Here is a 23,121-nt window from a genome sequence, read left to right as displayed (position 1 = left end):
AGAATTTCTGCAAATTCTATCATCGATTCATCACTATTTTCTAGAGATTCTATTAATTTTTCTAACTCTTCAACTTCTCCTTTCAATTTGTCATAGATTATTTTTAGAGCTTCAAATGCTCTTTGATTTATTTCAGAAAACTGTAAATAATTCAACGGATTTTCTCTTGCAAAGAGCTCTTGTTTCTTGTCTTGATAGGTTACATATATTTTCTCTTTATTTATTGTCATAACTTAGTGTTTAGGGTTTCATTTAATTTTTCGACCTTTTTTGTTAATTCTTTTATTTCAGAATTTTCTTCTTTAATCTTAAACTTGGATAAACTTAGAGGGCTATTAATTTTGGATTCTCTTATTTGAAAATTCGATGAAACTAATTTTCCTGATGGTTCTTTTAGTAAAAGAACTGGGTTTTCAATAGCTTTATATTTTGGTATTTCTGTTTTTACAATTTTCTGAAATAATTCATCGACATAAATTCTTTCTCTGTTTTTAAATATTATACTATGATGGCTATTCGTTAAAGCATAATTTATTGCATATGTAATTGAAAATGATTCATCGTCTTGTTCCATTAGATTCTTTCTGTGAAATTTATAAGCCAAACTTATAGATCTTCCAAGATTTTCAGTTGATAAAGGTATAGCATATCCAAGATGGGCATTGAATTTAACATTTACGTTTGCCAAGTTTTCATGAACAATTCCAATTATTTGATCTATTGGGTCATCAGTAATTCTTTTGTCACAGATTGCTAAGCTTATTGGTGAATTAATTCCTTTCATATATGTAGATTTGATTAAGACTTGTATAGTACTAATATGAATCCATCCAATTTTAGATCTTTTTTGTTGATCCTTAATTTTCTCAATCTGTTTACTCAATTCTTCATCATTTATCAAAGCTATTTCAAGTTCTCCATTAGCAGATTTTATCTTTATAGGGACTTCAAGTTGAATTTTTTCATAGTATATTATATTTTTTCTATTAAAAACTTCTTTTAAAAGATTTTGTTTATTAAAATTTTCACTTGATTTGAGATTTAATTCTGTTTTTAGAACAGCCCGTTTTTCATTATCTAATAAGGCAGATAATCTATAATAATCAGATTCTTCCGTTAATTCTAAACTTTCTAAATAATTCATAACTATGAGATTAAGATAAAGGCGTACCTTTCTGGAGAAAAACTTCCTTTATTTAGAATATTTTACACAAGATATTTTTATCTCCAGATGGGAGATTGTAGATACTAACTCCAGAGGGGAGTTTAGAATTGGTTTTTCCTAAAGGAATTCTTCTTCAAACTATAGAATCGCCTCGGCCGCTTCCTCCTTGCTCTCCTAGCATATGAGTACTCTTAGCCTTCTGCTTTCTATTGTTTGATGGCTTTTACAATTGCCTAAGCAACCTATTTATAATGGTTGGGTCTGATGGACAATTCCCATCCTTACCCTTCTTATGACGTCATTGCTTACGTCATTGTTTATTATCTTGCACCAGCTACATTGTTGGTGCTCTATGACCTAAGCGCTTACGTCACTATGCAATAATGTTGAGAGATGCTTCAGATGTGCTGTCTTCTCCTTTCATCATGTGACCTTCAGATGCGTTGTCTTCTTCCTTTATCATGTGGGTTGATTCTGTTTCATTATTACTTTCTTCAAATAACTCTGAGACACATAGCTGGCACTTGTGGTCTTCTCTGTCTTTTATCAAATAGCAGAGATTCCTCTTTATCCCTTCGGAGAGCTTTTCTAAGAGTCCAGATAAGTTGTAGAATGCTGATTCAAATTCCACTAAGAGTCTCATCTCTCTTTCTTCAATTTCATTCCTTTTACTGGACACAAGCAAAGTATTTCTGCTTTTATAATTGATTCTTGTGTGAGATTCCCTTGTTATCTTTTGAGTTCTTTCGAAGACCCTTGCTAGTGTGCTGGCTAGTCTTCCTTCATGACTGTAGATTGTTAAATCTTGAACTTGATCAATTGGTTGAAAATTTCCTGGGAAGACGGACATGAAGATTACTTGATGTGCTGGAACCAAGCATTCTTCTTCTTCATTAAAAATAGGTTGACTATTCGTAAATTTTAGGGATATATCCCTTGGATTTACGTTGTCAATCATATTTTTTAAATCTCTTTACTGCATCAATGAATCATGCAGGAAACTCACTAATAATTTTCAAATCATTAAAAATTAAAATTGTATCAATTAATCCATACTGGAAAAACTGATAAGTGTCAGATGGGGAAGCCTCTGGAAATATAACCAGTTTTGTTAGCTGTTCTTTGGCAATAGAATAATATCCCAAGATGGCCTTTTTTTCTTCAGTCCAATTTAGGACTATGTTAAGGGTTTCTCTGAGATTTGATCTACAGACCCTTTTCTTTTCCTTGATTTCAGCCCTTGTAGAAATGTTTCTTATTATTCCTGTTCTTTGGGTTTGAATTAGAGCTTTATCTGCTCTTTTTAGGGTTTGCTCTGGATGAAGAGTTTCATATTCCCTGAAAGATTCCTTTGCTTCTTCCAGTGTTAAAAACCCTCCTTTATGAATTATCCTTAATTGATGTGTAAATGGTGCTGCTTTTTTCCAGGCATCATATACTCCTTTCATGGGGCCATTATAAATTACATAATATTTTTTATCTTGGGTGGATTTTTTGATAATTTCAAAAATTGTTTTATTTTCTGGAATTTTTTCTTCACCTGATTTGTCCACCACGCTTAGCTGGCTGAACTCTGATGGTTTTAGTTGTTGTGTTGATTTCATTGCTTCGATGGCCTTTTTGAGGGATTGGATCTGTGTCCTTATTTGCTGACAATGCTTGCACTTTTCGAGTTCTTGTTCGTATTTCTGAATTTCTTGATCTAATGTGTTGTAGACGAATTCCATTCTCTCGTTAATGTATCTGCAATAACATTTTTGTCACCCTTAATATATTCAATTTTTATTGGATATTGTAACAAAAATAATTGCCATCTTACCAATCGTTCATGATTATAATCAATTTTTAAATTATATCGTATAAAACCTGTTAGGTAACTTGAATCTGTCCTTAATATAAATTCTCTGGGTAGTAAATCAATTTTCCATTTCTTAAGAGATTTAATTGCTGCTAGAGTTTCCTTTTCATGAGTGGTATATCTCTGTTCTGTTGGAGTAAAAGTCCCTGAAATATACCTGCAAAGTAATTTCCTTGGGGAATATTTAGAATCTAATGATTCTTTTTCTTGTTCCAAGCTTTTTATAGCTTTCTTAGTTTTTAGATATCTTGACCAGGTTATGTCTGAGGCATTTGTTTCTACTATTAAGTAGTCATTTTCTTCTGGAATATAAAGTTCTGGAAGTTTTTCACATAATTCTTTAATTCTTTGAATTTGCATACTATCTTTTTCATCCCATTTCCATTCTTTTTTAGTACTTATTTTTGGAAATAAGCTTTTAGTGTATTCTGTTATATTCTTTAAAAATTCTTGATCAGAAATATAATTTATACACCCCAAAAATCTTTGTAATTATTTTCTATCTTCTATTTTATTAGGAAATAAATTTACCTTTTCTAGAATATTTGGTTGAAGTTTTAGCTTTCCTTGGGTGGATAGAATTAATCCAAGAAACTCTATTTCTTGTCTTGCTATTCTTGCTTTCTTTTTGCTAAGAACTAATCCTTTTTCTTTATATCTTTCTAAAACTATTAATAATTTTTGAAGATGATCTTCCTTATCTTGTTTTGTAAAAACTAGTATATCATCAATGTACACTAAAACAAATTCATTTAACTCTTTTAGATTTTCTTCCATAAATCTTTGATAAATACCTGGGGCTTGTTTTAATCCGAATGGTAATACATTCCATTCATAGAGCAACACACTTGTTGATTCTTTTGTTGGGCAAGTAAAAGCAGTTAATTTCTTTGTTTTTTCGTCTAAACGAAGTTGCCAATATCCTGATTTTGCATCAAGAGATGAAAACCAAGTTGCTCCTTTGATTTTTTTCTAAAATAAAATCTTTTCTTGGAAGTTTATGAGCATCACCAATAGTTGCTTCATTCATCTTCTTATAGTTAATAACCATTCTTCGTTTTCCCCTTTTAATTTCATTATTGTTTTCGACATAAAAGGCTGGAGCCGCATGAGGACTTTTACTTAATCTTATAATTCCTTTTTCCAAAAGATCTCTACATTCCAATGAGAACTCTTCTCTATCTCTTACGGAATAGAGAATTTTATTTGGAACATTTATCTCTTTTGTAGGGTCTTTTAATTTAATGCTTACTAATTCGTTATTTGTATTTTTAATATCTAAAGGATTTTCAGCACAAATTTCATCAAGAATTTCTTCTATCTTTGTTTCAAGATTATTTTTTGGAATTTTTATCTGAAAGTATAAATTTAAATAACATGTCTCTAATATAGAAAATATTTTAAATTTTAGAATCTTATCTATAGTAGTGGTTGGTATTTTTATACGTTTCGATTTTTGATTTATTGAAGAATCGTGTGGAGCTTTTAAAACTATATATGTTAATTCTTGAATAAATGGATGATATAGTTTTAAAAAGTTATTTCCTATGATAAAATCCATTCCAGAATCTAACATATATATAGATGAAACAATGAACCTATAATTTTGAATAAAAATTTCAGCCATTTTTGCTTTTTGGTCAATTTTATGTATTGATTTGTCAGCTATTCTAACTCTTAATGGTTTCTTTAATTTTTTCCAATCAAGTTTTATATTTGAACTAGCAAAGCATTGTGTTGCTCCAGAATCTATGAAAGCATTTATAAACTTTTCTGTTATTTTTATAGTAATAAATGTGGCATTATTACTCAATCTCTGAGTCTGTTTCTGAGACATATTCAAAAATATAGTCTAAGTTATCATCGGATTCCTCTAATGGTTCCATGAAATAAGACTTAGCAATTTCTATTTGTTTAGTAAGATTCTTTTTATCCTTCTTTTTTGGACATTCATTTGCATAGTATTATTCTTCTTGGCAATACCAACACTTACAATTTTCTTTTTTATTTGGGCAATAGTTATTTTTTTGTCTTTTATTTTTATTGTTATTTTCCTTCCTAAAATACCTCTTTTTTCTCCGGTTTGGATAATATTTTCTTTTTCTAAATTGATATTTTCTTTTTCTTTGAAGGTTTTTATTAAGACCATATTTTTGAGGTATCTTTTCATTATCCTGACAGCAAATTCTAATTATATTTGCAAATCTTTTTTGAGTCGCTTCTTGCATACAACGTTCTTTTATTTCCTCTCTTATTGCAGAGGTTGCTCCACCAAAATTATTTTCAATTGTCCCTCTATTTATCTCTCTTATAAATCTTCCCATTATAAATTCATTAGCAGGATATGGAAGTTTTGTTATATACATACTAAGATAATGATTTTTATCTTCTTCTTTTAATTTGTAATAATGTATTCTATATTCACATATATAAGATTCTACATTACATAGATCATATATCTGAATATTAGCTAGATGGTTTTTTGCTTCTTAATATTCTTTATTATAGACTTCTTGTCTATGATCTATACTATTTTTTCCAAAAAATTCTTTATATAGAATCATCATTATATATAATATTTTATCATAAGCTATTATTTTTGTTGCTAATTCTTCTATTATTTGGTTCTCTATTGATGTCATATAATCTTTTATAGTTCCTTTAGTATGAAACCTTATGTAATTCCAAATATCTCTTTCAGACAATTCACTAAGTTTTGGATTAGTAAAGGCTTCTAATAAAAAGAAATTCAACCAATTTTCGAAAATTTTCTTTTCATTCTTTTTACAATCTAAGTCAAGCATTCTTTCTCCTTCCATTTCCTGAATTTTAGGAACGTATTTTGATGGTATTTTTGTATATTTTGAATCTTTATTTATAAACCCTTTTTTGAAAGCATAATTATCAAAACCTATTTCCCATTTAAATTGAGATTGATTATCTTTAGATGTTCCAGCTTCATTTTTTACTTGTATTGAAATTGCTGGTTTTTCGTCACTTGAATAATCTAGGATGTGTTCTTCATTTTCTATATTTTCAGAATTTACTAATTCTTCTTCTATTTGAAATCTTTGTTCCATAATATTATTTTCTTGAACCATTTTTAATTGTTTAAAAAGCATTGTAACTTCTTCTAATTTTTTCTCATTATTTATAATTTTAGTGGTGGTTTTACTTTTAAATCTGTTATGTTGATTATATTTTGAAATTTTTCTTCTTTGGAATTCTCTTTTTCCTTATTTCTTTGAAATTTTATGGATACTAATATTTCTTCAAGCATATCTACTATAGAATTTAATTGTGGGTTAAAAGTATGATAAAGATGTGGGGAATCATTTCCATGGTAACATTTCTTAGAAATTCCGTGTGAAAAATAAGTTTTTTTCAGGTTTTTGAAGTTCTTCAATAAAACTTATAGTAAAATAAAGATTTTGAGAAAAAATTATTTTGTATTGATTTTAAGAATTCGGTGTCATTACAGTTAACATTAGTTAAAATCATTAATTTTTGATCTATTAATTTTGATAACTTAATTATTTCTTCTCTTAAATCTTTTCATTTATTTTTTTTTCATTATGTGACGCTTTTCTTTGTGAAGAATTACGATTAAAATGTAACTTTAAAAAGTGTGGTGTAAGCAAATTTTTAAATCTGTACAGATTTAGATCTGTACTATATAATTTTCTTTAAGTAATAGGGTATGAAAATTCAAGATGTTGATTGATACGATGTAATAAGAGAATATTTATGACTAGACAATAATTCAAAAATCAAACTATTTAAAAATCTATTTACATAACAACATTAAAATAAAATATCTATGAAGCAAAGAATATATAATTTTTTTTTTAGACAAAAAGTGTACACGTGTGATCCAAAGCAATAAGCATGAATGAATGAAGGGTGGTGGGAGTGTCATGTGTCGATATGCATTATCATAAGCTGTACCATGTGAGGGCCCAACTGTGTAGCCTTTGTGTCTTGTTTTTAGGGGAGCCAAGAAAACTTCACACTACTCTCACATCTCTCTTTTCTACACGTACACTGTATCATATTACCAAATAATATATCTTAATTTTTATGATCTTTGTACGTATTGTTGTGTGATAATTCATGTGTTAATAATTCATGCCTCATTTATTATTAGCTATGTTTAATAATTTATATAGGTGTTTGTTTCGTGTTCAGTTACTCGTTAGAATGATAGATTTATCGGATCATAAATAACGGTTGAATAAAGGGGATATCTAGATCTGAATGGAGTTCTATAAAAAAAATAGGGTAGTGTTAGAGAGTCAATAATCTAAGTATATAATATGTACAATGGACTAAATTTTTGGTCAATAAATAAAATAAATATCACTCATACTATCTAGAATAACTATCCGGATACCAAGATAAATAAACATTTTATGTCATAAAACCACTCATCCCAAAAACTTAAGCTAATTTTGAAGTTCACCAAGGCTTGACCTTTCGGATTTAGAACTCTAATATCATATCATGAAACCACTCATTCCAAAAGCGTAACCTGATAGGACAATATAACACTAATGATTATATCTCTAATACTTTCTAAACTTCCATTGTACGCTTAAGCCATTGACTTCCTATGCTTTTCTAAAAAAGTGTTGTTTTGATCGTCACTAGGTTGACAGATGAGGTCACTTATAAGAATTTCGTACAATAAAACAATTAATTAAGATAAAGATGATATATTTTTGGAGAGAAATAGGTCTTTTTCATTTATATTTTATATTTGGGTGAGTCTTTTAATTTGGCGTTTTTTATTTTTGATATAGAGAAGAGGATTGAGTGATACAACAGTGTGAAGAAGAGGGATGCTTTCTATACATGTAATGTCAGTAGTGTTTTAGTAGAAATCGGAGGATCTGTTTTGAGTTTGGAAAAAAAAAAAAATCCTAATCGGAGGTCCGTTTTGATTTAAAAAAGAAAAAAAAACTAATCGGACGGTCCGATTTGTAATTTCGAAAATAAAAAAAAATTAATGTTAAAATCAGACCGTCCGATTTTTATTTTAACAAATAAAAATTTAAAAAATACAAATCGGACCTTCTGATTTGGAGTTTTTTTTTTCTTCAAGCAAATCGGACCATCCGATTTGTAGTTTATTTTTTTTTATCAAACAAATCAGACTGTTCAATTTAAATAAAACACCATATAAAAAAATATCTAATTTTCTAATAACAATGTATTACACATATATTTAATCAATATAAAAAAATTAGCCTTAATTTAGATCTGGTTACCTAAAAATTTTTGTAAATTATCCAGATTTTCATTAAAAAAGAGGATGCCACTCGGATCACTTTACGTGTACGAGTTAAGGACTCGTTGGGTCGGCAATCTGCGAGTAGGGGTGAACGCGGATAGGATCAGATCGGATATGGTTAAAATATCGATTCGATCTGCATTAAAATTATTAGATCGGATCCAATATTCATGATTTTTAAGTCTGGATTCGATGCGATCTGCACATTTGCGAATCGGATTCGGATGTTGGATATATCCACAAAACACAAAAATATTTTTTAAAACTTATTTTTATTAAAAGAATATTAATAAAAAAAATTTTTTCTACTCTTTTAAATATATTTACTCTTAAAATAATATTAAACATATTTTTTTAAATAATAAAATTAAAATAATACAACATATATGATAATTATTAGTTAAAATAAAACATAAAAAATATTTACTTATTTATTTATTTATTTTGCGGATCCGCAAATATGTAGATACCTACATAAAATCTGCAATCCAATTCTATAAATGGGCAGATTAGATCTGATCCGATCAGATCCATACCTGTAATTTTTTTATTAGATAAATATCGCAGATATGCGGATTAATCTGATCTATAAATATCCCTATTTGCGAGATAGATTCCATATCTCTGGAGCTGAATATTTTGATAGGATGTTAAATTCATTCATACCGATACAGTAAAAATATCGACAACTTAAAATATAACATGTGAATTATATTTTTTTGCGTCACTAATTAATTTTTAAATATATATTATATCAATATTTTTATTAATTTTTTTATATTTTAGCAAAAATGATTGTTTTATTTAATTTTATAAAAAAAAACTTAAATATTTTATTTTATATTGAACAAAAAACTATCTTAATTTTTTTAATTTAGTCAAAATTTAGTTAGCCTTAGTTTTGTAATTTTAAATCTGAAACAATTTAAAAATTCAAAATTCAAAATAAAAATATATATAAAAAATAAAAAAATAAAAAAAGTGTTTGATCTAAAGTGTTCTTCCTGTCTGGGCAAAGAAGAAGAAGAAGAAGTGTCTCCGTCAGTCGGTCACTCGGTCTCCTCTCTGCTCTTCTATGTCCGAAGCTCTCTTCGTGTCGTCTCCACTCTGCTCTTCTTTCTCTCAAGCTCTGTTCGTGTAGTCTCTGGCCAAGAAGAAGACGAAGCTCTGTTCGAATCGTCCCCCCAGTTCCTCCACGTCGTTTTCTCGAATCGAATTTTGCCTTGTGAATAACGGTGGATCTGTCACTGGTTTCAATTCTAGTAGGGATCGGAGGGCGTGATGGTGTCGAGAGAGCTGTTCGGTTGGTCCCCGCCGCACATACAGCCTCTCACTCCGGTGTCTGAGGTTTCGGAGCCGCCGGAGTCGCCGTCTCTGTATATTGCTCCCGGTGCCGAGACTTCGGCGTCGCAACAGGTTGAGGTGGAGGAGGAGATCGAGGAGCCAGAGGAGGTTGAGCCGTCGCCAGCTGCTGTTCCTTTCTCCCGCCTCTTCGCTTGCGCCGATCGTTTTGACTGGTTCCTTGCTTCCATATGATCTGCTGCAGCTCACGGCACCGCTCTCGTCGTTTACTTGCTTTTCTTTTGCCAAAATCATCCAGGTTCCTCGGCAAGATGCCCAGTTTCACACGTTCAAGGAGGTTCGGTTTCGTTCTCTTCTTAAGCCCTTACCCTAGATTTTGTTGTGCGTAGCTGTTTGGATTTTCATTTCTGGTAATTTGATTTTGCTTTAGTTGTGAAATGTATTTGCTGCTTGTGAATTGTGATGTTGGATGAGGTAATTGAGCAATGAATTTTTTTTCACCAATACTGAATTGATTACACTCATTTGAACACTTCTTCCTGTAAGGGAGCATCAAAACCGCAATTCAGGCTGGGTCAGCATTGGCATTCACCTCTGCATTTATTGATTTCAGAGGTCAGCGAATAAAACATGATTCTCATAAGGAGTATGCTGCCTACAACTCTGCATTGATGAAAACTATTAAGGGTGCAACAACTGGTTTAATTTCTGGCACTATCTGGGTACTGTTGTTGCCACCTGGAATCATGTTCCTCGTGTTGAGAGAAACGTTGCTCTTCCAGGCCTCATAAGAACTTTCAAGATGATGGGCAACTATGCATTGACCTTTGTTGCCATAGGAGGAGTCTACATTGGTGTTAAGCAGTTGGTGCAGAACGCTAGGATGAAGAGGGATCTTGTCAATGGTGCTGTAGGTGTGCAACTGTTCTGGGTTACTATTTTATCTCTGTTAGACCATAATTTGCATATGTTAAATCTATATCTTGAAATCTCACTTATGGAATGTCGATGAAAATGGTGAACAGAACTCAATGATGCTTTGATGGCTTTCCCCTATAATCTAATTAGATGTGATAGTGAAGTATCATATAAGGAAATCCAGTTCCTTTGTATGTGAATGTTGTGTGTGCGTGTGCCCCCACCAACAAAATCCTCCTCCTCCTCCTTTTCAAGTTGCTTGTGTGTATTCGTGAGTTTTCATATTTGTTTCTTTATGATTTGTGTTTGGGTCCGATGTGTTTTTATTCATATCCTTAATGTCAATTCTGAAATCACAGAAGCTTAAAGTGACATTTGTGCCCTTTTTTTGCTGTCTTCAGTGATCTGTTTCATTCAGATCCAATAATACTTGCTTGATAGCTGATGTTATGTGAACTTGAACCTTATTTTTCTTTATATAGAAACTAAATTCCAGAGTTTATTGCCTTTTGTTATGTTTTTTTCGCTGGCATTTAGTTGTATTCCCTTATTTTCAGTATTTTTCCGTGAAGCTCCTAAGTTGTTCGTTTTCCATTCCAACCAAGAAATTTTCTTGTTCTTAAAGCCCACAATGTCTTGTAGCCATAGCTTAAGGCCTAAGCATAATGTATCTGTTAGCGGTTGTAGTTCAAATGAAACCTTTATTGCTAACTAATTGAAACTTTTCTTTTAATTAATTTCTGGAAAGAATGAGAATTATAGGATGCCATGATAAAGTTAGCTGTATTTTTCGTTGCTTGGGGCTATCTTATTTATTATTGTAATGCTTATTCAGCCTTAAAATTTGTTTTACACAGATGGTTGGTCAGTTAATGTGTCTGCAAATACTGGCACTGGAAGAAGTCAATATGTGAATGCTGGAGAACTAAGTGGCAGCACTTCTTCACATGAAGGACTTAACAAGCTGATGAACATAGGGGTGTTAGCTTTAACACTGATTTGCTACATAGTGATATTATAGCGTATATAAACATTGTGGGAGCATAGAACTAAGATGTATTTTTTCCTATGTAAATTCTCTTGCCGGTACATATTTATTTGTCGCAATCGGCCAAAACCAAACCCACATTTAGTATTTTGAATGTTGCTTCTTGTGCTTCATTTACGCAGTGTTATTGGTTGGTTTGTCCAAATTAGCTATAGCTGATTCTGTTGGATACTATCAGACATGTAGAATCAGTTCATTAATTTTTATTAATTTTTTGCAGTATTGTAAATTTATTGACAGAATTACTTATTCAATCGCAGATAGTTATACAATAGTCTTAAAATAACATAGCCCTGAATGTTTTTCACTTTTGAAATTAATTTCTCAAGCTACACTTATAAAATAGTTTCAACATAAATTTGTCAAGCGTCTATATTTTGTTATTTCCTTTTAATGATTTGTTAGCGTTTAGAAAAATGAAAGCTTAAAATTTCATGCTGACAAAGCTTTGGAGTTACATTTTATAATCATATGCTAAGGAAAGCCTTATTAATTATTATGCTTTTTTTCTCATTAATTCCAAAAAAATAGTATAGTCTATGCTTTTTTTCTCATTAATTCCAAAAAAAAGTATTGTCTAATTTTGATATGTAAATAGCATCTTCCAAACCGTGTTTCACTTTTTATATGACAGAACACTTGCAAGAGTAAACACTTCATAACATAATAAAGCATTGCTGTCACTTTAAACCAATTAAACTTTAAACCAATTAAATAAAATAGAACAAAAATAATTTGACACTAAATAATTAAAACAGTAATTTGCAGGAATATAAAGTAAAAATGATCATTATAGTGTACAGATCTAAATTTATACAGATATACAGATCTCATGCTGACACGTATAAAGAGTTAAATTGGTATAGAAATACAGAAGTGGACCAAATACATCACACGTGCTTTTGGTGTGTGGCTTCAGGGAGCAGAATCTGACACTGGTCAGTTCTTCTAACTTGGTTTAGCCGAGCCGTTTAACTCGAAAGGAGAAAAGTGGATAGAAGTGAACTCTGTTATTATGTTTGTATTAATATTGGGCTAGACGTTTTTTACAACTGCTATATTTTTTACTAGGTGAATAGAATTAGACTGCATCATGCTATCATGTGATAAATTTATTAATTATGGGGTAATGATTTTAATTGATTTTTAAATAATTTTTTAGATAATTCAGATAATAATAATAAATAATTTTTTTTTATTTTATAATTAGGTCTAACATAACCTATATAAGACTTTAAATAAAAAATTATATCATAAAATATTTTATACTATAACATAATAATATAATATACACTCTTCTTTTTTCTAACTTTTAAAAAATTTTATATTTAATTTATTTAAATCTTTTTTGTATTAACCAACATTAATTTTATCCATTTTTCAAAAAAAATATTTTTTATAAAAATACCCTTTAGTAAAAATTTTATTTTTATGTAATTAAATGTTATTTACCAGAATATCTTTTAACAATTTATTGTTTTTACTGATTAAATGTACCTTTACCAAAATATTCTTTAAAAAAAATTTTAATGATTAAATTATTTTTTCTTAAGATATCCTTCAATAATTTTTTGAATTATTAAGGAACTTGTTTTGTAAATATGTGAGGGAATGAAATATTAATTTTTTAAATTTGAGATTTTTTCATCTCGATTTGTTTTTTAAGTTTTCATAAAATTGTTAATAATTTTCAATAGTTGTATGAAATAAATTATTTATTAATATTAATTGTTATACATATTAATAGTGGTAAGATTTTTTTAGTTTAATGTTAAAATAATATACATCGATATCAAAAAATTATAGTAAAGTATAAAAATAATTGTTAATAAAAATTTTGGTATAATCATAATTTAATAATTAAAATTATTGAAAGGTATCTTTAAAAAAATAAGTTAATCATTAAAAAAAATTTAAAAAATATTTTGATAAAAATACAATTTAATCAACAAAAAAATAATTTGTTAAAAGGTATTTTGATAAACAAAATTTAATCAAAATAAATAAAACTAACAATATTTATCCATAATGCTCCGTTTAGTAACAATAGACACAAAATAATAGAGAGAAACACAAAAACACAAAGGCACATAGACATAAAGATACACAAATTTTATATTATGTTTAGTAATAATATACAAGACATATCTATCTAATTTAAAAGTCAAATTTACCTCAGTCAAAATCACTTTATCACATATTTCTACCACCACCACGGCACCATCGCCCTCAACACTAATTTTCACCACTACCACGGTCTTCATTACTAATTTATCATCCTCAATGATTCAAATTATCAAAATCAACAACTCTAATTCAAATATCAGTTAAATAATTCAATAAAAAAATAATTTTCTTCTAATTCTTTAAAAAAAACAAAAACAAAAGTGAGAAAGAGGATGAAAGTTGTAGTCGTGGATACAAAGGCAGACAACAGGTGGCAAGTGAAATCGGTATAAACTCATAGATCTAGAAAAGTGAAGCTGAAGAATGACAGAGACGAAATAAAAATGCGATGATAACGACAATGGTGACGCGAAAGGTGATGCAAATGAGAAAAGAGAAAAGTAGAGGGCGAAGAATGAGGAAATGCACACGAAAGTAGAAGGAGAAGCAGAAGAAAGAAGGAAGAGCGGGGAAAGAGAAGAAGGAAGAAAGGAAGGCGGAGAGAAACGACAATGGCAAAGGAAGAGGGAGAAAGGAAGAAACAAGGAAGAGGAGGAGGATGAAAGCTCTAGATAGAGAATGAAAAAAGAGGAGAAAAAAAATTAGGGTTCAGGATAAAAGTGATATTCTAAAAAAGAAGCAGAAGAAGAATGGAAGTAGAAGCAGAAGTCGGCAAGCCACTCGAACCACCTTCCTTTCTCTTTTCTTCTTCCTCTCCTGTTTTCTCTTCTCCTCTGTTCACTGTCCCCTGGCTGATCAGCCATCACAGCGCCGCCATCCTTTTCTTCTTCTTACTTCGCGCTACCCTAGCGCCACCGTCACAGCACGAAGTCCTCTTCTCCTCCCTCAGCTCACCTTCAGTTCGTGCCATCTTCTTTGCGCTCCACTGTCATCGTCGGCCTCTCTTCCACCCACCATCATAAAATCACTGAAACCTTCTCCTGTTCTTGCCTCGAACCAACGGAGCAGCGGCGAGATCAAACAAAAGTTAGTATAACTAATTTGTAAATTTTTATCTTCATTTTATCACACACAACAATAATGTATTGATGTTTTTTCTTTTTTGAGCAGTAGCAATGTGTTGATTTTTAATTATACTTAATTTAAGGGTTTATCCATAAATCTATTTATGAAAAACTAACAAAAAGAGGATATTGCCCCCACCTTGCAAACAATTCAAGACCCATTATTTTGTTTTTCCAACGGCCAAACGATGATGAACAGCAACTGCGGCGAGGAGCAACGGCGGCGGATTCCCTTCTCCTTTCCTTCCCCACCTTCCCTTATCTCGCTTCTTCCCTGAACCCCTCCTGTGAAGAGCTTCCTAGCCCTTTAACCCATTTTTTTATATTTTTTTAATTAGGAATAATTTGGTAATAAAAATAAAATTTTTTTGTAAAAAAGACAAGTTTAAGATTAAGTTAAACTTTCGAGAGTATTTTGTATGCGAAAAAAGGCCGGAGACGAAAAAAATTTTTGGCCTCTACGTTAGGGACCAAAATCGTACTTACCCAAAAAATAACTATGGATAAAAATATAAAATATGTGCCTTATTTAATGTGTCTCAATGTCTCATCTTTTTTAAGGACACTAAATACACGAATTCTATGTATGTTTGTGTATAACCATATTCTTCAAAAATTAATATTTCAGTAACCAAATAATATACGTGTGTAATTGTATCTATGTCTTCTATGAAGATAGACATAAAACAATGTTAGTATAGCTAATTTGTAGATTTTTATCTTCATTTTATCACACACAATAATAATGTATTGATGTTTTTTCTTTTTTGAGCAGTAGCAATGTGTTGACTTTTAATTATACTTAATTTAAGGGTTTATCCATAAACCTATTTATGAAAAACTAACAAAAAGAGGATATTGCCCCCACCTTGCAAACAATTCAAGGCCCATTATTGTGTTTTTGCAGCAACCATTGTTACATACCCAATAAAATGCTGACCCACACAAAACAAGGCTCATGATCGAGATCCACCCTTCAAGCCAATATGGAAGCCTCACGGCTCACAACCATCAAGTCGCTCACTGCCAACAAATTACTGCTCCATCTGATGTCAACATCAGATTCACAGCCATAAGTGTCCATTCCTCACTACATCAATCTCTCTCTATATCAACTTGATCTATACCATATAATTCACCAAGTAAAAAACTAACATCAAGATCAAATCAAATTAATAAATAAATTATCTGAAACATTTATTAGAACACATAATAATCTATCGGATATTTAAGTAAGAATTGGACATTGAGAGGGGCTAAATACATAGCAGAAATCTAATTGTGGACACATATTTTAAAATTAAACTAATAATTAATCATATTTTTCCACTAAGAAATGTACTCTATGTCTTCATATTCTATTTTTGTTTTTCTTCTTCATTTCTAGTCATGAGCTCTGCTTTCTCTGAAAAGTGGGTTTAATGTTGCAACTGGGAAGGCGTCAAGTGCAGCAACCAGAGAGGCCATGTTATCATTCATCAACTGTTTATACAAAATTTTTCAGATATATCTATACAGGTTTCAAGACACTCTCACTCCTGTTTTGGATATTTGACAACTGGCTTCAACAAAAATCGTGAAGGTCAATTTTTTTTCTTTTTATTTTCATGCAAAGTTTTTTTCGCATGCTTTTTCATGTTACGCTATTTTTTGAAAAGGTACACAAAAAAGGAATTGATTCTCCTTCTGCTGCTGCATATCCCGTGACCTTAGCAATATACTGATTTAAGTATATTGGGTTAGAGTCTACTTCCTTTCAATATTGGATACTGATTTACGTCTCTCTCCATTTGTTTACTTGACTCCAAATTTTATTATTTTTTTGTAGTATTGTAAATTTATTGACAGAATTACTTATTCAATCGCACATAAAATTATACAATAGTCTTAAAATTAGGGATGGTAAAGCGGGCCCGTCCCGCCCTGCCCCGCCCTATAAACGAGGCGGACCGGCTCGGTGGACCAGCCTGTCCCACCAATTAAAATGAGTTCAAAATGTTAGTCCGCCCTGCTTTATGGCGGATTGGCGGGTCGACGAGCTAGTCCGCTTAACTCTTTTTTTCTTTTTTTTTTGAAAAATAAAATCATTAAAATAAACCAAAAAAATAATAATTAAAAAATCAAATACAAATAAAAAATAGTCAAATTATAATATTATTTTTTTATTTTTTTTATTTTTAACTTCAATAAAATTGTTCAAAATAATATTTGTCAACAGAATCATCTTTATTTTAAAAAATAAGTCACATAATTTGAACATATATACGAAATTGTAAAATAAAATAAATAAAGTTAATAACTAAAAGAGGAATAAAAACAAAAAATGAAAAAAAAATGTTTAAAAATTCTATAATTATTAATTTTATAACAGTAATAACTCTTTTATTTAATAAAAATAAAAGAAAAATAAAAGTCTTCGGCCAGGCGGACCGGCCCGCCCCGTCAAAACCCGCCAATTTGGCGGTGCGGGTTTGGCGGATTTTTTTAATTCGGCGGGCTCCAAATCCTAGCTCGACCCGTCTTTTTAGCGGGTTTATCAAATCGGCCCGACGGACTCGACCCGTTTTGCCACCCCTACTTAAAATAACATATCCCTGAATGTTCTTCACTTTTGAAATTAATTTCTCAAGCTACACTTATAAAATAATTTGTCAAGCGTCTATATTTTGTTATTTCCTTTTAATGATTTATTAGTGTTTAGAAGAAAAAGCTTAAAATTTCATGCCGACAAACAAGGCCTTCGACTTACATTTTATAATTATATGCTAAGCAAAGCTTTATTAATTATTATGTTTTTTTTCTCATTAATTCTAAAAAAAAAGTATAGTCTAATTTTGATATGTAAGTAATATCTCCCAAATTGTGTTTCACTTTTTATATGACAGAACACTTACAAGTTACAAGAGTAAACACTTCAATAACATAATAAAGCATTGCTGTCATTTTAAACCAATTAAATAAAATAGAATAAAAATAATTTAACACTAAATAATTAGAACAGCAATTTGCAGGAATATAAAGTAAAAAAAGTAACATCAAGATCAAATCAAATTAATAAATAAATTATCTGAAATCTTCATATTTCAGCCACCACATCGCAGTGACATTTTAAGGGCGGATAGATCCAACTTTTTGATATCTGAAAATTTAAGAAAACATAACCAATGAAACAGTGGCAATGGAATGCCAACAATGCAATATATATATATATATACAACCCTTCTATTTTTCATTCAAAGTTCATTTTCCCATGGTTTCTCATGTTAAGCTATTTTTGAAGGAATGGTCCTCGAATTAATTGTGTAGTGGCTACCTAATAAGCTTAATTATGTTCTTAGCTTCCATTTCTATTTCTGATTCCATAACTCTCCCTAATCCCCATCCCAAAATTAAAACAAATACTACTACTACTATGCATGCCACCTCCATCTATCTCTATAAAACACTTTAATTTGAGCCTTCTTAATACTTTTAATTTATTTATATTTTGTGGCTGCACCTAATACACATGAAGAACATGATGATCAGGTAGTCAAAGTTGTTGTACATATATACATACATAGCTAGTCTGATTTTCTTTACTTCTCACATAACAATATAACAGCAGCTTTAATTTTTACCAACTCTCAAAGCCATATGTAATTAATTACTTTAACACTTGCGGAGAAGGACTCATGATTTGATTTTGCATGCATATCTATTATTTGATCTCTTTAAGATGTAGTTATGCTTTCTATTGAAGGGTTTTACTTAGAATCGTTATGGTTACAGAACAATATCTTGGACTAACCAATAATCTCAATTTCCCACCTAATTATTCTTTAACAATTCTGATTTGAGAAACAGCGGCAATTACTTCACAGTGTTTTGTGGGGGGAACTCTTCACATTGATGAATCTTTATCAGAAATTCCAAGTGTAACTTTCCTTAGTAAAAATACTTCAGATTGGACTAAAAGGCTAGCTTTTTATTTCTATCTTTATTCCTCATCTTTATGAGACCTGGATAAAACATTAAAGTTGTACTTAGCTGAATCAGATCAAACATTGGTACTTTAATTTACTCTATTGATCGAATGGCATCCATCAAAGAAAAAGTGATTTTTCACCTAAGAAGGGTTAAGCTTTCGGTTGTCCATCATGTGGTTTCCATTCAACTGCATTTGTCATACATAATTGTGCTAGTTGCTTAGTGCTTTATGTAATTTGTCTTGTGTTGAAGCCCTTAAACTCATGCTGTACTTTTGCATTTTCAATTGGAGGAAATAAATTGACATCTTTTGGAGAGAAAATGGAGGAAGAGAAGGTACAGCATATAAAAGATGAAGAATTGGGGTTGGGGTGGTGGAAAGAGAGAGAATGGTAGCAGTTCTTGTTGCAAAATGCGAAGTTTTTTAATCATAATTTTAGAATAAATTACATCAGTCTCCCAAATTTTTAATATTACATATTTTAATCTTTTAAATATAATTTTTTTTAATTTAATTTTTATTAAATAATATAATTTTCTTAATTTAATTTGTTTAATTAAAATAATTATTTTAAAATTTTATAAATTTTTTATATTTTATTTTTAATCAAATTGAAAAAAAATAATATTATCTAATAAAAATAACTGTTAAAAATTATTTTATATATTTTGATATTTAAAAAATAAATTTAACTTTAATATATTGATAATATAAAATATTTTATATAATATACAATTATAATTATTTTTTAACAATAAATTATATAAGTAAATATATATGTAAATCAATTTTTACATTAAAAATACATTAAATTTAAATTTTTTAAAAATTAGTATCCAATTTTAAAAGTTTTAGTAATTAATCAAGATAATTACTTATAATTTTATGAAAATAAATTTTTTATTTTTAATTTGAAGAAAACACCGCGTGGTAACCGTTGAACTAGAATTTTCGCTAATTATTAAAAAATACTAATATTAAAATAGTGTCTAAAAAATAAATAATGTCACTGTTATTTTAATAATGTTATTTTTTTTTATAAATTGAAAAATATACAAAGCAAAGAAATTATATTTGGAGTTACTTTATAAAAAATTGGAGTAAAAATATTATTTTTTTTAGTGTCTATTATAAAAAATGTATCAAGAACGAAATTACAATGAGCCAATGACTAATAGCATATAAAATGAATTAATTACTCATAACATATATGGTTTTGTTACTAAGTTTAACATGAAATTTTTTGGGTTATGCTACATATATACCAAAATTAGTCACTAAAGTAGTTATCAGTATAAAATATATATTGAAATATAAATACACATTGAAAATAAATTAAATCACAAATATATTTATACACAAATACATTAGTAACTAATTTTAATTAATGATTGATTTTAGTGTACAAATAACATTTCTCTTTAAAGATATATTTTAGTTAAATCTTTAAAATAATCAAAATTTTCATAGCAGAATAAATAAACTTTTTAAAGTAAATATTTTATCAACACAAAAACTCAATTATTGCTATATTTTATTATAAATATAATTATATAAATTATTCTGTATTCACATATAAATAACCAATTTGTGTGCAATCTTTCTATCATTCTATGTCTACATAACATGATCCTAAAATATTATTGTTTGTCTCCTAGTGAGTACGAAATATTTCCGTATTTAACTCTTAAGTCCTTTATATACAAATAACAAAAGTAACAATATCTAAATTTATCTTTTAATTATTTCCAGAGTGGCCCCAAATAAAAAAGAAACTAGTCGTACACTATTTTATCGATTCAAAGATACATCCTCCCACTTGCACTAGTCATTTGACTCATTTTCCATTGAAAAGGAAGAAATCAAAATAGATAGAAAAATGATGTAAACATGCTTTAGTTTGAATACTTTTATGGAATAAAACTTTCACGGTATAATTTATTTATATACTACCATATTAGTTGTTATAGTTATTTTCAATTTTATTATGTAAAGGTTATTCAAAATTTTTAATGTGATTTATTGATAATATAAAATAGTTTTAGATTTTAGTAGATATTAACATATGATATTCATGGATATATTTAAAAAAAAGTTAAGGTTTAATTATTCTATTAGTCTTTATAATTATATTAAATTTTTAATTAAATTTTTATATTTTTTTAATTTTGTTAAAAAATTAAAATTAACAAAATATTTTTTCTAAAAAATATACGGTTAAAAATTTAATTAAATTTTTAATTATAAATACCTTTAATTTACAAAAAATATTCAATTAATTTTAATATTTTTTATAATAGAAATGATCTAATTATAAAATTAAAAAAAGTATAAAAATTTAATTGAAAAAAATATAAAAATTTAATTATAAATTTGATAAAACTATAAAAATTAACAGAATAATTAACCCAAAAAATAATCATTCAAACATGGTGGATCACGACTTGTATTATTACTTTTAAATTTTATTATGATTTATGTTTGAATGCTTAAATTCTTACTTTTATTATATTTTGAATGGTCTATTTTGACAATAATACCTTAACATGAAGAATGCTAAATTCCTTAAAAAAAAAAAAAAAGCAAAGTATAGATAATAATTTTATTAAAAAAATTATCCTTTTAGAAATATTACTTATGTTCAAGCCAAGGACTTTTTCCCATAATTAAAAACTTCAATTCAAGGACTTATAAAACTAGGGGCAGGAAAAGCTTCAAACCCCCCTAAAAAACCGTATTGTTACCATATGGAAAAGACTTTAACAACAGATATTATTTTTAAATATAATACTGGCTTAAAGAATGATTTTTCTTTAGTTCTGACTTTTATTAGTTTATGACTTGAGGAGTGCAGCTGTTTTATTTCCTTGCATTGCTGAAATAATAATACAAGTTAAAGTGGATTCAGCTCCTCCAAAGCTATGACAAAGTCTTAAACTCGACATTTTTATGGTAAGACTTCTAAATAGTTGTGTGAAATGCATATATTAAGATTTTTAAAAAGAATTTAATTTTTATTTAATTATAATAGTATAAAATATTTTATATAATTATTTAATTATATTCGTTTTTTAATCATTTTTATACAGTTAATATAAAACATAATTTTTTGACATAATATTATGTAATTAAATACATCTATAAATTATTTTTATAGACAATATATCAAGATTAATTTTTTTTAATTACTAAAGTAAAAAGATCAATATGTATTACGCAGCATATATTCGAGTCAGTTCACAAGCTAATGAGCTGAGTTTATTCAAACTCAAGTTCGATTCATTTAATTTATGAGTTTAAATTTAAGTTCAAACTCGGCTCACTAACTCACGATTTCAATTTATCTAACTATTAATGAGTCGAGCTCGAGTTGGCTCCTAAGCTTGTTTAATTCACTTCTAACCCTAGTGATGAGAAGAGAAAATTTTTTTTATGGCGGTAATAATAGTTGTTTCAGTATGAAAATATGAGATGGCTGAAAGAGAAAAAAATAGATAAAATTATAATTTCACAATAAAATTATTTAAAAATATTTAAATATAAAATATGATTATTATATAATTAATAAATAATTTAAATTCTAGCCATCAATTCAAATTTTTAATGGTTATAATTTATAAAAAATTTTAGTTCATGAAATATCAAAATATTCATTTTTTTTCTTCATTAAAGAAGGCTCCATAAAATTATTATCTTATTAAGTAGTGTATACAAAGAAAAATAAAAAAATATTAAAATACCATTAACTATAATTAAGTAAAATGAAATAAATATATTAAGTTTCATATCGATTATATATAATGTAAGAATCATATAGAAGCTTAAGTTTCATATATAATATTAAAATTCTCCTAAAACTCTAATTAATCAGAATCTTATAGAACTCATCCAGTATAATGCAATACAAGTTTGGTTGGAGGGGAAAAAAATAAGTGAAACTTTTTATTTATAATACACTATTTAAAAAGAATATCTTATTGTGTTAGTAATATTTTATGTGTAGATTTAAAAAGTAAAAATATTTAAATTTATTTTTATTTTTATGAGTTAAAATTTTTTATAATCGAATATTGAACTCACTCTAAAATTTTAATTTAATATAAAATTTATCTATTTTTTTCTTTAAACTTAGATTTTATCTTTTATTATTTTATCATTTATAAATATTAAATGATATTTTCATATATAAAATACTTTTGTAAAAAAAATGAAATTATAAATTTATATTTTAGTATTATCTTAATTATTTTTATTGATTGTCCAATTCTGATATTAATATAAAAAAATATTGCATTCATAAATGAGATATATTCTAATAAAAAACTCTTGATTCAATCATAAATAAGTTTTATTAAATTCAAATAAGAGAACAAAAA

At 28.4% G+C, this 23,121-nt stretch overlaps 1 protein-coding gene across 1 annotated transcript; it reads left to right on the top strand.

Moving 5' to 3' along the window:
- Nucleotides 1-10,293: 10,293 nt before the first annotated feature.
- On the top strand, nt 10,294-11,806 carry LOC130977035 (uncharacterized). The gene is made up of 2 exons (XM_057902033.1): nt 10,294-10,532; nt 11,394-11,806. Exons 1-2 carry the CDS (start codon nt 10,421-10,423, stop codon nt 11,555-11,557), a joined length of 276 nt encoding a protein of 91 aa, XP_057758016.1. The 5' UTR covers nt 10,294-10,420; the 3' UTR covers nt 11,558-11,806.
- Nucleotides 11,807-23,121: the final 11,315 nt, after the last annotated feature.

The sequence above is a fragment of the Arachis stenosperma genome, chromosome 4 (genome assembly GCF_014773155.1).
Source record: "Arachis stenosperma cultivar V10309 chromosome 4, arast.V10309.gnm1.PFL2, whole genome shotgun sequence".
Classification (NCBI taxonomy): Eukaryota; Viridiplantae; Streptophyta; class Magnoliopsida; order Fabales; family Fabaceae; genus Arachis; species Arachis stenosperma.
The sequence above is the reverse complement of the archived record's forward strand: the minus strand, read 5'-3'. Positions and strand labels throughout refer to the sequence as shown.